General features: G+C 31.3%; 2 protein-coding genes across 2 annotated transcripts in view; both read left to right on the forward strand.

Moving 5' to 3' along the window:
- The window catches only part of LOC134687590 (polycomb protein EED-like), a 31,958-nt gene extending 18,363 nt beyond the window's left edge, over positions 1-13,595 (forward strand). The window contains exons 11-12 of the mRNA XM_063548004.1: positions 8,218-8,291; positions 13,151-13,595. Of these exons, the coding sequence (XP_063404074.1) occupies positions 8,218-8,291; positions 13,151-13,277 (201 nt within the window). The 3' untranslated portion in view covers positions 13,278-13,595. The remainder of the gene's footprint in view (positions 1-8,217; positions 8,292-13,150) is intronic.
- LOC134686325 (chaoptin-like) lies at positions 2,673-5,715 on the forward strand. Its single transcript, XM_063545997.1, has one exon. The coding sequence runs from the start codon at positions 2,677-2,679 to the stop codon at positions 5,605-5,607; it is 2,931 nt and encodes a 976-aa protein (XP_063402067.1). The 5' UTR covers positions 2,673-2,676; the 3' UTR covers positions 5,608-5,715.

Consider the following 13,595-nt stretch of genomic DNA (forward strand, 5'->3'; position numbering starts at 1 on the left):
TAAGTCTGCTTGAGTGGACCAATATAAAACCACAAAGCAGATTTTTTGTACCAGCATATGGGAAAATTTTTCTGAAATCAAACTTTTGTAAAATTGTTCAAAATAAATTATAAATATAAAAGTAAGGAGATATGGTATGATTGTCAATGAGAAGTATTTAATAGAGCACTGTATGATTTATGAGAATTATAGGAAGAAAGTCATACTTATGACATACCTAATGTAATTCTGTAATTAATAAATTTACAGTGACTTGACTGTTAGTGTTGCTATCCACCAATTGCAACTCATTCAAAATTTTGACCAAATTGCAATTTGTTTTTTTATATCAAATTGTTCAACTGGTCATAAAATTGAACAAATTGTTTAGTCAAAATGTGAAAGTGCAAGGTGATAAAATAAATCATACTTACAATCCTATAAGTCTGTAACTCCACTGTATTGATGTAGTTACTAAATCAGTCTATCAATCTGTATAGTTATATTACAGCCATTACCATACTAAAGAGTTTTTCTTTTGAAAAATATTCTATATTTATAAGAATCACATACTATGTGAATAAAAACATTTCATATTCAGTAAAATATGTATGAAATAACAATATGCTTCCTTGGGGAGATAACCTAAAATACTATTCTTTTGAATAAAGACTTTTTAAAACCAAAAAGCGATTATCTCCCCTTCCTACAAACATATTGCTATTTCAAATATTTTACTGAATATGAAATGTTTTTATTCACATAATGTGTGATTCTTATAAATATAGAATACTTTTCGAAAGAAAAACTCTATAAAAGCTTAGTTTTGACATTTTTATAGCAATTCAAAATAAAACAGTTCACCTTTAGTATGGTAATGGCTGTAATATAACTATACAGATTGATAGACTGATTTAGGAACTACATCAGTACAGTGGAGTTTCAGACTTATAGGAAAAAAAACAGAACAAAAAAACTTATAGGATTTAAGTATGATTTATTTTATCACCTTGCACTTTCACATTTTGACTGAACAATTTGTTCAAATTTCTGACCAGTTGAACAATTTGGTTTAATAAAAAAAATTGCAATTTAATTCAAAATTTTGAATGAGTTGTAATTAGTGAATAGCAACACTAACAGTCAAGTCATTGTAATATTGAGTGTACATAATGTTTTGAATCAAGTTTTCTGAAAAAATATTTTATAATGATTTCAAGTTTTTCATCAGGAAAACACTTATCATCCATACATGTGGTTTTAAAATTTGTCTATAAATTTGAAATACCCTAAAAAATAAAGCTTGAAATGGGGGAATTAAACGTAGAGATAGATGTAATTTTATTTATTACTGCCAAGTTAAAATATTGAACTATTATTCCTTGTTTTATTATGTATACAATAGTTATGCCCATGTTTGATTGTTTGTTCTGTATGTCCAGTAGCAAATATTACAAGTAGTGCTTACTGTTTGGGTTAATTAATCGGCTCCTAGGAGTCGATATTATGAATTGAACGATGAAACTCAGTGCGTGAATTTTTCTTGCTACCTGATTGGAAGATATTATGAGACATGAATAATCAAAGTTTATTGATTGGTTTGGACAAACTAAACATAGTAAATGTCCTTCAATCCCGTGGAGTATCGGATTTGTCCTCTCTATTTTAGCAATTAGCTTTTGCCTGGTCATTAATCATGCATATTCATGATATTGATACACAGGTAACTTTTATCTATAAATAGTCGAATCTTCTGAAGTTTCATAAACAACAAGGTTAAACGATAAACGTTTGACCTCACATGTGTGGTAAAATTTGTTGATTGATACATGTGGCTATTCTAGTAAATGAATTAATTAACAAAGCAAGAGTACTTTCCATTTTCTTGAGCTATGAGTCGACAAGCCCTTTTTGAAAGGCTAATGCTTGTAATATTACGAGTCTTTGAACAGTCTCAGTTTTTTAAGGTTTATAAATTTGTAGTGTCATGATAAATAGGAATTTATTATAGAAGGGATCATGGTAAAAAAAAGCCTGATTTTATGATAAAAAAATAGTTTTGCCTTTGGAAGAAATATTAATAAGGATCAATTTTTGAGAGTACTGATTTCGTTCATTTCAGTTTGATTAACATTTGTAAACCAGAAAATAATTCCGTTAAATTTGCACTTCTAATTAATTAACCGATATCTGTAGATATTAATTCCATGTCACAACCTGTGATAACATGGACTAAAGTTTGTTTTATCTAACTCTAATTATATTTATCTGTAAGGTATAATTAATTGAAGGTTTGGTCATCCCACTTCATATCTTCATATATGTTAATAAGGAGGCTCAGTATAGGAGAATCATTTCTTAAGATTAAATTTAGTTTAGCATCTAAATGAAGATTATATAAAAAATAAGATTTAAACCTAAAAATATGATGAACTTTATTTGGAAAAATATTTTTTTTAAATTGTGGAACTGTTAGAGATTTTATTTATTTAAATTTTAATGACCAGTCTCGTTTCAAATTAAGAAAAGATAAATTTCTATATAAGGGAAGTTCATTAGTCAGCCAGACGACATCTTATACCCCTTTTGGATCATAGATAAATATATAATTACAGACAAAATTTTTAACGTGTTAACATCTTCATTATTATGAACAAAGTTGTTCCTAAAACTATTCAAACTCAAATCTGACACCAAATGGATCTAAAATTTAATTTGAGATTTATTTCTTTTATTTTCGCATTGAATTGTTGGATTTTGTTAGTGACAAGCAAACCTTGCACGACTCTACCAAGCTGTGAATGTGATGAAAATGAAACACTTATAAAATGTGAAAATATTATAGGCTTGAGTATTTTATCAAGGATAAGACCTAGTGTTGTCTCACTGACTGTGAAAAATAGTTTTCTTGGACCAACATTAAATGCATCATTCTCATCCTATATAATGGAGGTTGAAGAGATTGACTTATCACATAGTAGAATACATTCTCTGACAGTTCATGTTTTTAAATATCTGAGGAACTTAAGTAGACTTGTATTGAAAAATAATTTTCTAAGAATATTAAAATTTGAAGTTTTTGATCATTTAACAGCTTTAGAAGAGTTAGATCTTAGTCATAATAGATTTGGAGTTCTACCAGACGGTCCTTTTCATTCTTTAATAAGTTTACGCTTTCTCAATGTTAGTTTTAACAATCTAACAAATCTCAAATTTGGATTAAGGTTTCAAGTTATGGAAAGTATGCAGTCTATAGACTTGTCAGGAAATAAATTCCAAACAATTTCAAACGACTCATTTGAAATGACGGCAAATTGGCGTGATCATATACCAAAAGTGATGAACCTCTCTTATTGTGGAATAGAAAATATACAATCAAGAGCTTTCAGATATCCTAAAGGAATGGAAACATTGATACTTAAAGGAAATGAGGGTATTTCATACGATAACCTGACTTCACTTTTCAACTCAAGTGATTCACCAAAGATCAAGAATCTTGACTTGACTAAAACCGGTCTAACCGAAGTATCAGAACTTTTTAGTTCTCTTCGAAGTCGCAACATAAAAGAATTAACATTATCGCACAACGAGATAACCTTGCTGTCCACTGATCTTTCTGAGAATCTGGCAGGAACATTACTAAAGTTTGATATGAGAGGTAATAAACTAACTGCCATATCTGGTGCTGTGTCAGAACTTCGAGATCTGCAGTATTTAGATTTATCAGAAAATCTGATTTCAGAAGTGGATTCCAATTTTAATGAAAATCTGATAAAACTTAAATATTTGAATTTAGCACACAACAAAATTTCTGCTGGGAAATTAACCTTACAAAACTTTGTTGACCTTGAAACTTTGGATCTGAGTTATAACCAGTTGACGTCATTTATTATTCCACAAACTCTGATTAAATTGCAAACAGTGAACTTAGCAGGAAATGGAATAAGTACATTAGAATCACTGGATGGTTTAATTAACTTGGAAAACTTTTATTTTCAACAAAACAAACTAACAGAGCTTAAGAAGTTCTTGTTTGTCGATTCACCGATTATCAACATAGCTGATTTTAGTGGGAATGAAATTCAGGAGATAGATGGAGGCACCTTTGAACCTCATTCACCAAGATTTGTTGATCTGTCTTATAACCAACTCAAGAAACTAAAATTTCCAGGATGGACTTATGTCAAATCTATCAATTTACGAGGAAATTATTTAGAAAACCTACATGGAGAATCATTTTATGCTTTATTTCAATTAGAATTTTTGGATTTGGCGGAGAATGCTTTGCTTTATATTGATGATAATCTGTTTTTGTATCTAACAAACTTGACAACTTTACATCTGGAACACAACCAGTTGCTTGGAATCTCAAATTGGAAAACATTGTTCCGAGCCTTAATTAGTCTTAAATACATTGACTTTAGTTACAACAATTTAACCAGGTTTGATACGAGTATCCTCTCAATGAGTAAATCTTTACAACAAATAAAAGCAGATCATAATCGCATTCATAATGTTGACACTGCTGGATTCAAAAGTCTTACACAATTACAAAGTGTGGATTTTTCCACCAATTATTTTGTATGTAACTGTGATCTGATTAACTTTAGAAATTGGCTGCAAGATTCTGGTGTTATGGTTATGCAAAAAGGGAGTAATAATTATACATGCAAAGGGCCTCCTGAACAAACAGGAATAGATGTATTTAAGTTTGAAATAGATGATTTTGAATGTGATTTTATGTTTTTGTACATTGTTGTTTATTCTTGTGTTGGAGGGGTCTTTGTGGTAGTTGTCATTATCACGTCATTTGTATGTCACTATCATCTAAAATGGAGGAGAGCACAGACGAATACTGAGAACACAGCATCTATTGACTTCGAAAGGATGGAACGTGTTCCTTTTATTCCAGATGGAACAATACTGAGAAAACAAAAAACCAGACACAATACCAGACACAAGACAAACAAGAAAACACAAAAACAGGAATCTGCAAAGGTCAGTAAGATCAAGAAGAAGAAGAAAAATCAACATAATACTGAAATGTATATAATGAATGGAAATGTGAAATTAATGAACGGAAAAATTCCTAATGGTATTAAAAATGGGAAAACTAACAATAAAGCTACTTCTAAAGGACATTCAAAGAAGACAACCAAAAAGAAACGCCATAACTCAGACCCACCTTACTTGTTAAGACAGGAGAATGAACTTGTGATTCCTAAACCTAGACGTAAAACATATTCTGACCTTGAGATGAACCCTTACGTTCAACAGTTTCTTCTCCAACAACACAAAAAGCAGATGAAAAACATGATAAATAAGAGATACAACCGAGAATCATTTAGAAATGTGGATATCATACGACCAGTGCATGGTAGTAGGAGTTCTCCAGACTTTAAATATAATGGTACAAACACTCTCCCTAAATCTCACACAGTGGATTATAGACTTAATGAACATTATCCTGAGATGACCACATGGCATGGCTCTCGTGGCAAACAAAACAAAAACTATACCACAGCAGACGTACATCAGATGGAATATGTTGATAATAAACATAAAATGTCAGGCTACAATACAATAAGTGGTGTTCCATCTCATCGATCTCATGCTCAATATATCTGACTTTAATTGATAAATGATATTATTTGATTCAAATGTTCGAAGTTTTGGTTGTATATGAAAATGTGTGGTAGTTATAGAAGTAGCTATATAAAAGATTTTAATTTTTAAGACTTTCTTATTGAACGAAGGTAAAGACACTCTAACCATTTCATTAGTAGAATTATGTATGCAAATGTATGGAGATATGGTATAATTACTAATGAGACAATTATCCATGCAATGGAGACCAAAGGATGAGATTGTTTACAAATATAGTAATTGTATATTGTGTACAGTAAGCTAAAAGCCCAAAATATGGCAAAATGGGAAACAATTTAAAAGAAAAGAAAATAAAAGTCCTGATTGTTAATATTTTTTTTTTACCTCTACATATAAGTCAAATTAAAACTGTCAGAAGGCCAACAAAAAACATATGACAGACAGCAAACAACCACAACCTCTGAACTACAGGCCCTGACTTGGGACTGGCACATAAAGATGGTGGCTGGGTTAAACATGTGTATGAGTGCTCAACCATCCATTATCCTGGAATAGTGGTTTAACATTACAAAATGAGAACATATTGTAAAAAATAAATTGAAAAGGACTCAACTCATTCCATTATTACAAAGCATACAAAAAAAAACGTATAGAAAAAAACCCACAAAGTACCAATCAAAGAATACAAGCAGTTACTATACTATATTTTTATACAGTCAATCTTTGCGACATCATACCATTACCTACAGAGCAAAAAAACAAAACGATTACAATAAAGGAAAACATTCTGAGAAAATTGCATAACTTTCAGAATTTCAAACTGTTAAATATCACTTTCAATATACTAGGGAAAAGAAATATCAGCTCTGGGGCTATATTGCATATAGCTTTTGGGTGTCACATCTGAAGCAGGTAGTGATTACCTTTTTGAAACACCAGAGTTCAAGCTTGTTTTTCTGGTTGTTTGTGTTTCTTTGTCTTTAGTCTTCTATTTAGTGTTTTGAGACTTGTGCATATTTTCATTGTTTTTTTGCTTTGCCATGATGTCAGTCATTTTTGGACTTGTGAGTTTTGCGTGTCTCCATGGAATCTTCTGCTTCATTTTCTTTCTTTCGATGATATGTATTTAATGAATTGCATATGTAAGCATTGGAACAGTAACAATGTGTTCAGGCATTATACTTGAATGTATCCTGTAAAATGTATGTTTATGGCCTATGGCCAACAGTGTCAGTGGAACTCAGCTTATATGATATGATGAATGCCCTCCAGATTTAAGAGTGTTTGATATCAACAAATATCAGTTTCTTGGCAAAATCTTTTGAGCAGTTATTTTTTAGTATCATGATGTTTATTTTTTACTAATTAGGGCCGGGCTGAATGACACACCCCTATAGTGATCATGCAGTCAGTCTGTCTGTCTGTCTGTCTGTCTGTCCATCCTTCCATAACAAATTGAGTCTGCTCTATATATATAGAACTGTTATGATTTCAAAGTTTATGCTTGACATGTATATAAACCTACACCAGAGTGTGTGTCATAATTTATGTACAACTTCCAAGGTCAAAGTTCAAGGTCAAAAACTTGTTTCCGTTGACAACCCCATGACTCCTTAGTCGGTAAAAAGAGTTTCCGTTCTATATCTTGAGAACCGTTATAATTTCAAAGTTTATACTTGACTTGACATGTAAATAAACCAACACCAGAGGGTGTGTCATAATTTATTTGCAACTTCCTATGTCAAAGGTCAAGGTCAAAAACTTTGCTTTCAGTTGACAACCCAATTTCCTATGGTAAAGATACAAATGTTTCACCACACATTAATCACAGCGAGGCCCACAGAGTTGGATCCCATCTCAAAGATATCTAGTTTGTCCTACTTTTCCCAAAATATTCAAATGATAATACTTTGTTGGAAGAAGAAGACCTATAATAGATAAGATCAAAGATCTTGGTCACCAGCAATCAATAGACTGGAGAATAGTACTAGTATCTGAATAAATATTTCATTTACAGAAATGAGAAAAATCCTGCACAATGGTATCTAAATTATTCTGAAGTCATATTTTTCCATGTGAACTTTTTAAATGAATGAAAATTTGGAAGATTTTGTAAGTCATATTCTTTACATCATTAAACAGCACAGATCAAAAGTTTAAAAACACATCTTTGAAAATTGATATACCACTAATAATGTGAATTAAATAGCAGCCGTGATACATTACTGAAAAAGCAGGAGTTTTCGTGGAGGATTTAATTTACTTTATTTTGTGGAAAGAATATATCCACGAAAATTTAACCTATACATGTATATATAAAATATCACTTCCATATACTGGAAACCACGAAATTTAATCCAACTGAAACCTTATACATGTTTAAAGAAGAAACCACGAAAATTTTCACCCCACAAAAATTATTGTTTTTACAGTGTATGTTAGATCAGATGGCAAGACAATTTGACGACAAAAATGTTCCAAATTCTTGTGGGTTAAAAGATTTATTTTACAGGAACAAATAAATGCTATTGTAGTTATATGAGCTCATTATGATAATACTGTTTCTTTTTGATAAAAACATTATGAAACAATTTTTTAGAAGATTGAATTTCTATCTGATTTATTTTACAGTTGATGGCACTTGGAAATCAAGTAGGAAAGATTTATGTGTGGGATATAGATGTGGATGATCCTAGAGAAGCAAGGTAAAATATTTAAGTGTAATTTCATATTTCATTATACAGGGAAAAAAAAGGGAAGACACATTGTTGGTTCCCGGACAATAACTTTAGTTTAAGTAAATGGATCTCTATGATTGCTTTTTAAAAAGATTCAAAACCACAAAAGGAAGGTTGAGATGGATTTTTTGGATGATGGTCCCAACCGTTTAGGAATTAAGGGCCCAAAACAAGCATTTATCGAGTTTCAGGACAATAACTTGTTAGTAAGTGTATGGATCTCTCTGACATTGTACAACAAGGTTCAATATAACAAAGTGGAGGCAGGGATTGAGTTTTAGGGTCAATTGCCCCAAACATAGAGGAATTATGACAAATAAGTTGAAATAATATGCATTTTGTTCTTTAAACAGAAAAATCACAATTTTTACAAATTTGACTAGAAAAAGCTTCAAAATATGATAAAACTTTCTTATATTAACACCTATCTATATTTTTTTTTAAGTTAAATTTATTAAGTTAGGTCCAGTACAGTTAGGTGGAACTATTTTTTTAGCTCACCTGGCCTAAAAGGCCATGTGAGCTTTTCTCATCACTTGGCGTCCGTCGTCGTCGTCGTCGTCGTCCTTCGTCGTTAACAATTTTTCAAACATCTTCTCCTCTGAAACTACTGAATGGATTTGAATGAAACTTAGCATGATTATTCCTTAGTATATCCTGCACAAAATGTGCGCTTCGATTTTTGATCCGTCAAAAAACATGGCCGCAGTTACTTAAAATAGAACATTAGGGTCTAATGCAGTTTTTGGCTTATATCTCAAAAACGAAAGCATTTAGAGCAAATCTGACATGGGTAAAAATGTGCATTGGGTCAAGATCTATCAGCCCTGAAATTTTCAGATGAATCAAACAAACCATTGTTGGGTTGCTGCCACTTATTTGGTAATTTTAAGGAAATTTTGCAGTTTTTGGTCATTATCTTGAATATTATTATAGATAAAGATAAACTGTAAACAGCAAAAATGATCAGCAAAGTAAGATCTACAAATAAGTTAATATGACCAAAATTGTCAATTGACCCCTTAAGGGGTTATTGTCCTTTAATGACAATTTTTCACCTTTTGTTCATCATATTTGCTAACTTTAAAAAATCTTCTCCTCTGAAACTACTGAATGGATTTGGTTAAAACTTAGCATGATTGTTCCTTAGATTATCCTGCACAAAGTGTGTGCTTTGATTTTTGATCCGTCAAAAAACATGGCTGCCGTTACTTAAAATAGAACATAGGGGTCAAATGCAGTTTTTAGCTTATATCTCAAAAACGAAAGCATTTAGAGCAAATCTGACAAGGGGTAAAAATGTTCTTTAGGTCAATACCTATCAGCCCTGAAATTTTCAGATGAATCAAACAACCAATTGTTGGGTTGCTGCCCTTTATTGGTAATTTTAAGGAAATTTTGCAGTTTTTATACGACCGCAAATTTTGAAAAAAATTTCGTCGTATATTGCTATCACGTTGGCGTCGTCGTCGTCGTCGTCGTCGTCGTCGTCCGAATACTTTTAGTTTTCGCACTCTAACTTTAGTAAAGGTGAATAGAAATCTATGAAATTTTAACACAAGGTTTATGACCACAAAAGGAAGGTTGGTATTCATTTTGGGAGTTTTGGTCCCAACATTTTAGGAATTAGGGGCCAAAAAGGGCCCAAATAAGCATTTTCTTGGTTTTCGCGCTATAACTTTAGTTTAAGTTAATAGAAATCTGTGAAATTTTGACACAAGGTTTATGACCACAAAAGAAAGGTTGGGATTGATTTTGGGAGTTTTGGTTTCAACAGTTTAGGAATTAGGGGCCAAAAAAGGGCCCAAATAAGCATTATACTTGGTTTTCGCACAATAACTTTAGTTTAAGTGAATAGAAATCAATGAAATTTATACACAATGTTTATGACCACAAAAGGAAGGTTGGTATTCATTTTGGGAGTTTAGGTCACAACAGTTTAGGAATTAGGGGCCAAAAAGGGACCCAAATAAGCATATTTCTTGGTTTTCGCGCTATAACTTTAGTTTAAGTTAATAGAAATCTATGAAATTTTGACACAAGGTTTATGACCACAAAAGAAAGGTTGGGATTGATTTTGGGAGTTTTGGTTTCAACAGTTTAGGAATAAGGGGCCAAAAAAGGGCCCAAATAAGCATTATTCTTGGTTTTCGCACAATAACTTTAGTTTAAGTGAATAGAAATCAATGAAATTTATACACAATGTTTATGACCACAAAAGGAAGGTTGGTATTCATTTTGGGAGTTTAGGTCACAACAGTTTAGGAAAAAGGGGCCCAAAGGGTCCAAAATTAAACTTTGTTTGATTTCATCAAGAATTGAATAATTGGGGTTCTTCGATATGCAGAATCTAACTGTGTATGTAGATTCCTAATTTTTGGTCCATTTTCAAATTGGTCTACATTAAGGTCCAAAGGGTCCAAAATTAAACTTAGTTTGATTTTGACAAAAAATTAATCGGTTGGGTTCTTTGATATGCTGAATCTAAAAATGTATTTAGATTCTTGATTATTGGCCCAGTTTTCAAGTTGGTCCAAATCGGGGTCCAAAATTAAACTTTGTTTGATTTCATAAAAAAATGAATAAATGGGGTTCTTTGATATGCCAAATCTAACTGTGTATGTAGATTCTTCATTTTTGGTCCTGTTTTCAAATTGGTCTACATTAAAGTCCAAAGGGTCCAAAATTAAACTTAGTTTGATTTTAACAAAAATTGAAATCTTGGGGTTCTTTGATATGCTGAATCCAAACATGTACTTAGATTTTTGATTATGGGCCCAGTTTTCAAGTTGGTCCAAATCAGGATCTAAAATATTATATTAAGTATTGTGCAATAGCAAGTCTTTTCAATTGCACAGTATTGCACAATGGCAAGAAATATCTAATTGCACAATATTGTGAAATAGCAATTATTTTTTTTAATTAGAGTTATCTTTCTTTGTCCAGAATAGTAAGCAAGAAATATCTAATTGCACAATATTGTGAAATAGCAATATTTTGTTTTAATTGGAGTTATCTTTCTTTGTCCAGAATCAACTCAAATCTTTGTTATATACAATGTATATTCACTTTTTACCACCAACTGATAAATTAAAATAATCTTTACCATTCAGTGATAACAAGCAGTTTTTTTTACCTCTTTATATTTTATGATGTATTTAAATGAGTAGTTATTGTTGCAAACTCCATTAGAAATTTAATTGAGATTAATTTGGAATAAGGGAAAGGGGGATGTGATTAAAAAAAATGGGTTCAATTTTCTCACTTGAAATGAAATTTCATAAATAAAATGAAAATTTCTTCAAACATTTTTTTGAGAGGATTAATATTCAACAGCATAGTGAATTGCTCTAAGAGAAAACAAAAAAATTAAGTTCATTAGAACACATTCATTCTCTGTCAGAAACCTATGCTGTGTCAACTATTTAATCACAATCCAAATTTAGAGCTGAATCCAGCTTGAATGTTGTGTCAACTATTTAATCACAATCCAAATTTAGAGCTGAATCCAGCTTGAATGTTGTGTCCATACTTGCCCCAACCGTTCAGGGTTCAACCTCTGCGGTCGTATAAAGCTACGACCTGCGGAGCATCTGGTTGGTCATTATCTTGAATATTATTATAGATAAAGATAAACTGTAAACAGCAAAAATGATCAGCAAAGTAAGATTTACAAATAAGTTAATATGACAAAAATTGTCAATTGACCCCTTAAGGGGTTATTGTCCTTTAATGACAATTTTTCACAATTTGTTCATCATATTTGCTAACTTTAAAAAATCTTCTCCTCTAAAACTACTCAGCTAAATTCAACCAAACTTCAATTGAATGATCAGTAGGGTGTATAAAATAAAGTTTGTGCTTTATTTTTTATTTCGTCAAAAAACATGGCCGTCATGGCTATTATATCTTAAAAACTCCAGCATTTAGAGCAAATAAGACAAGATGTTAAAGTATTTATTAGGTCAAGGTCTACCTGTCCTGAAATTTTCAGCCGAATTGGATAACTGGTTTTTCAGGTATAATGCCCCTGAATTGATGATTTTAAAGAAATTTTGCAGTTTTTGGTTATTATCTTGAATACTATTATAGATACAGATAAACTGTTATAGCAAAAATGTTGAGCAAAGTAAGATCTACAAATAAGTCAATTTGACCAAAATTGTCAATTGACCCCTTAAGGAGTTATTGCCCTTTAAAGACTTTTTTCACAATTTGTTCATCATGTTGACTTACTTTAAAAAATCTTCTCCTTTGAAACTGCTGTATCAATTTCAGCCAAACTTAGGCTAAATGAGTTTGAGAGTATCTAGTATAAATTTTATATTTCATTTCCTTGTATGTCAAGAAACATAGCTCCTATGGCTAAAATAGAACAAAGGAGAAAATGATTTTTTTTTTTTTGCTTTTGAAGAAAATTGGACGATTCAAAGAACATTTTAAATAAATAATTGAAAAGCCAAAATAATCATTGATGAGAGATTTAACCAAAAAAATTAAGGTGAGCGATTCAGGCTCTTGAGAGCCTCTTGTTTCAAGATAAAAGCTTAAAAATGGGTAAATATTTATGGAAAATCATCAAAATTGTGTACTTTGAAAGGGCCATAGCATAAAAAGAAGTGCACCACCATATGATTTTTTCTTCACCAATTATTTTTTTATGTCATATAAACCCAAAAATCAGGTTAATTAAAAAAGTTTAATTCTAGAAATGTTTGGCTCCTCAGATTTGTACATCCTTCACATGAAGATAAAGGCTTAAGTGATCTTTAGAATTCCTCACTACTTTTTTTACACATTTGATTTATTTTTCTTTTCATACTTAGGTACATTGTGATTACCCACCAGAAATGTTACTCACCAATACGACAAACAGCATTTACACGAGATGGCTCTATATTACTAGCAGTGACAGATGATGCCTCCATCTGGAGATGGGAGAGAGTTAAATAGACTATATACAATGAGCATAGGGACAGAGGGAGAGAGTGAAATAGCTTATAGACAATGATGAAAGATAGGGATGGAATGAGATTAGATTAGCAAGTCAATGAATGAAATATTTGGTTGGTTAGCATGGATGAAATTAAATAGACAAATTATTGTCCTTCATGTGGAAATTTTAAAAGTCGTTCTATTTGATCAAGTGTTAAAATTGTTGTTGAAAAGTTGTGTTTTGTAATCTGTTAATATTGATCTGAAAAGGAAGAAATGAAATCTGACATTTGTAATTATGTGAACAAATGATCTGACATTAGATATTTTTAATAA

Source organism: Mytilus trossulus, chromosome 10 (genome assembly GCF_036588685.1).
Source record: "Mytilus trossulus isolate FHL-02 chromosome 10, PNRI_Mtr1.1.1.hap1, whole genome shotgun sequence".
Lineage (NCBI taxonomy): Eukaryota > Metazoa > Mollusca > Bivalvia > Mytilida > Mytilidae > Mytilus > Mytilus trossulus.

Bases quoted from the DNA above. Each gene is read 5' to 3' on its own strand.
- LOC134686325 (XM_063545997.1), top strand. From the start codon at position 2,677: ATGGATCTAAAATTTAATTTGAGATTTATTTCTTTTATTTTCGCATTG.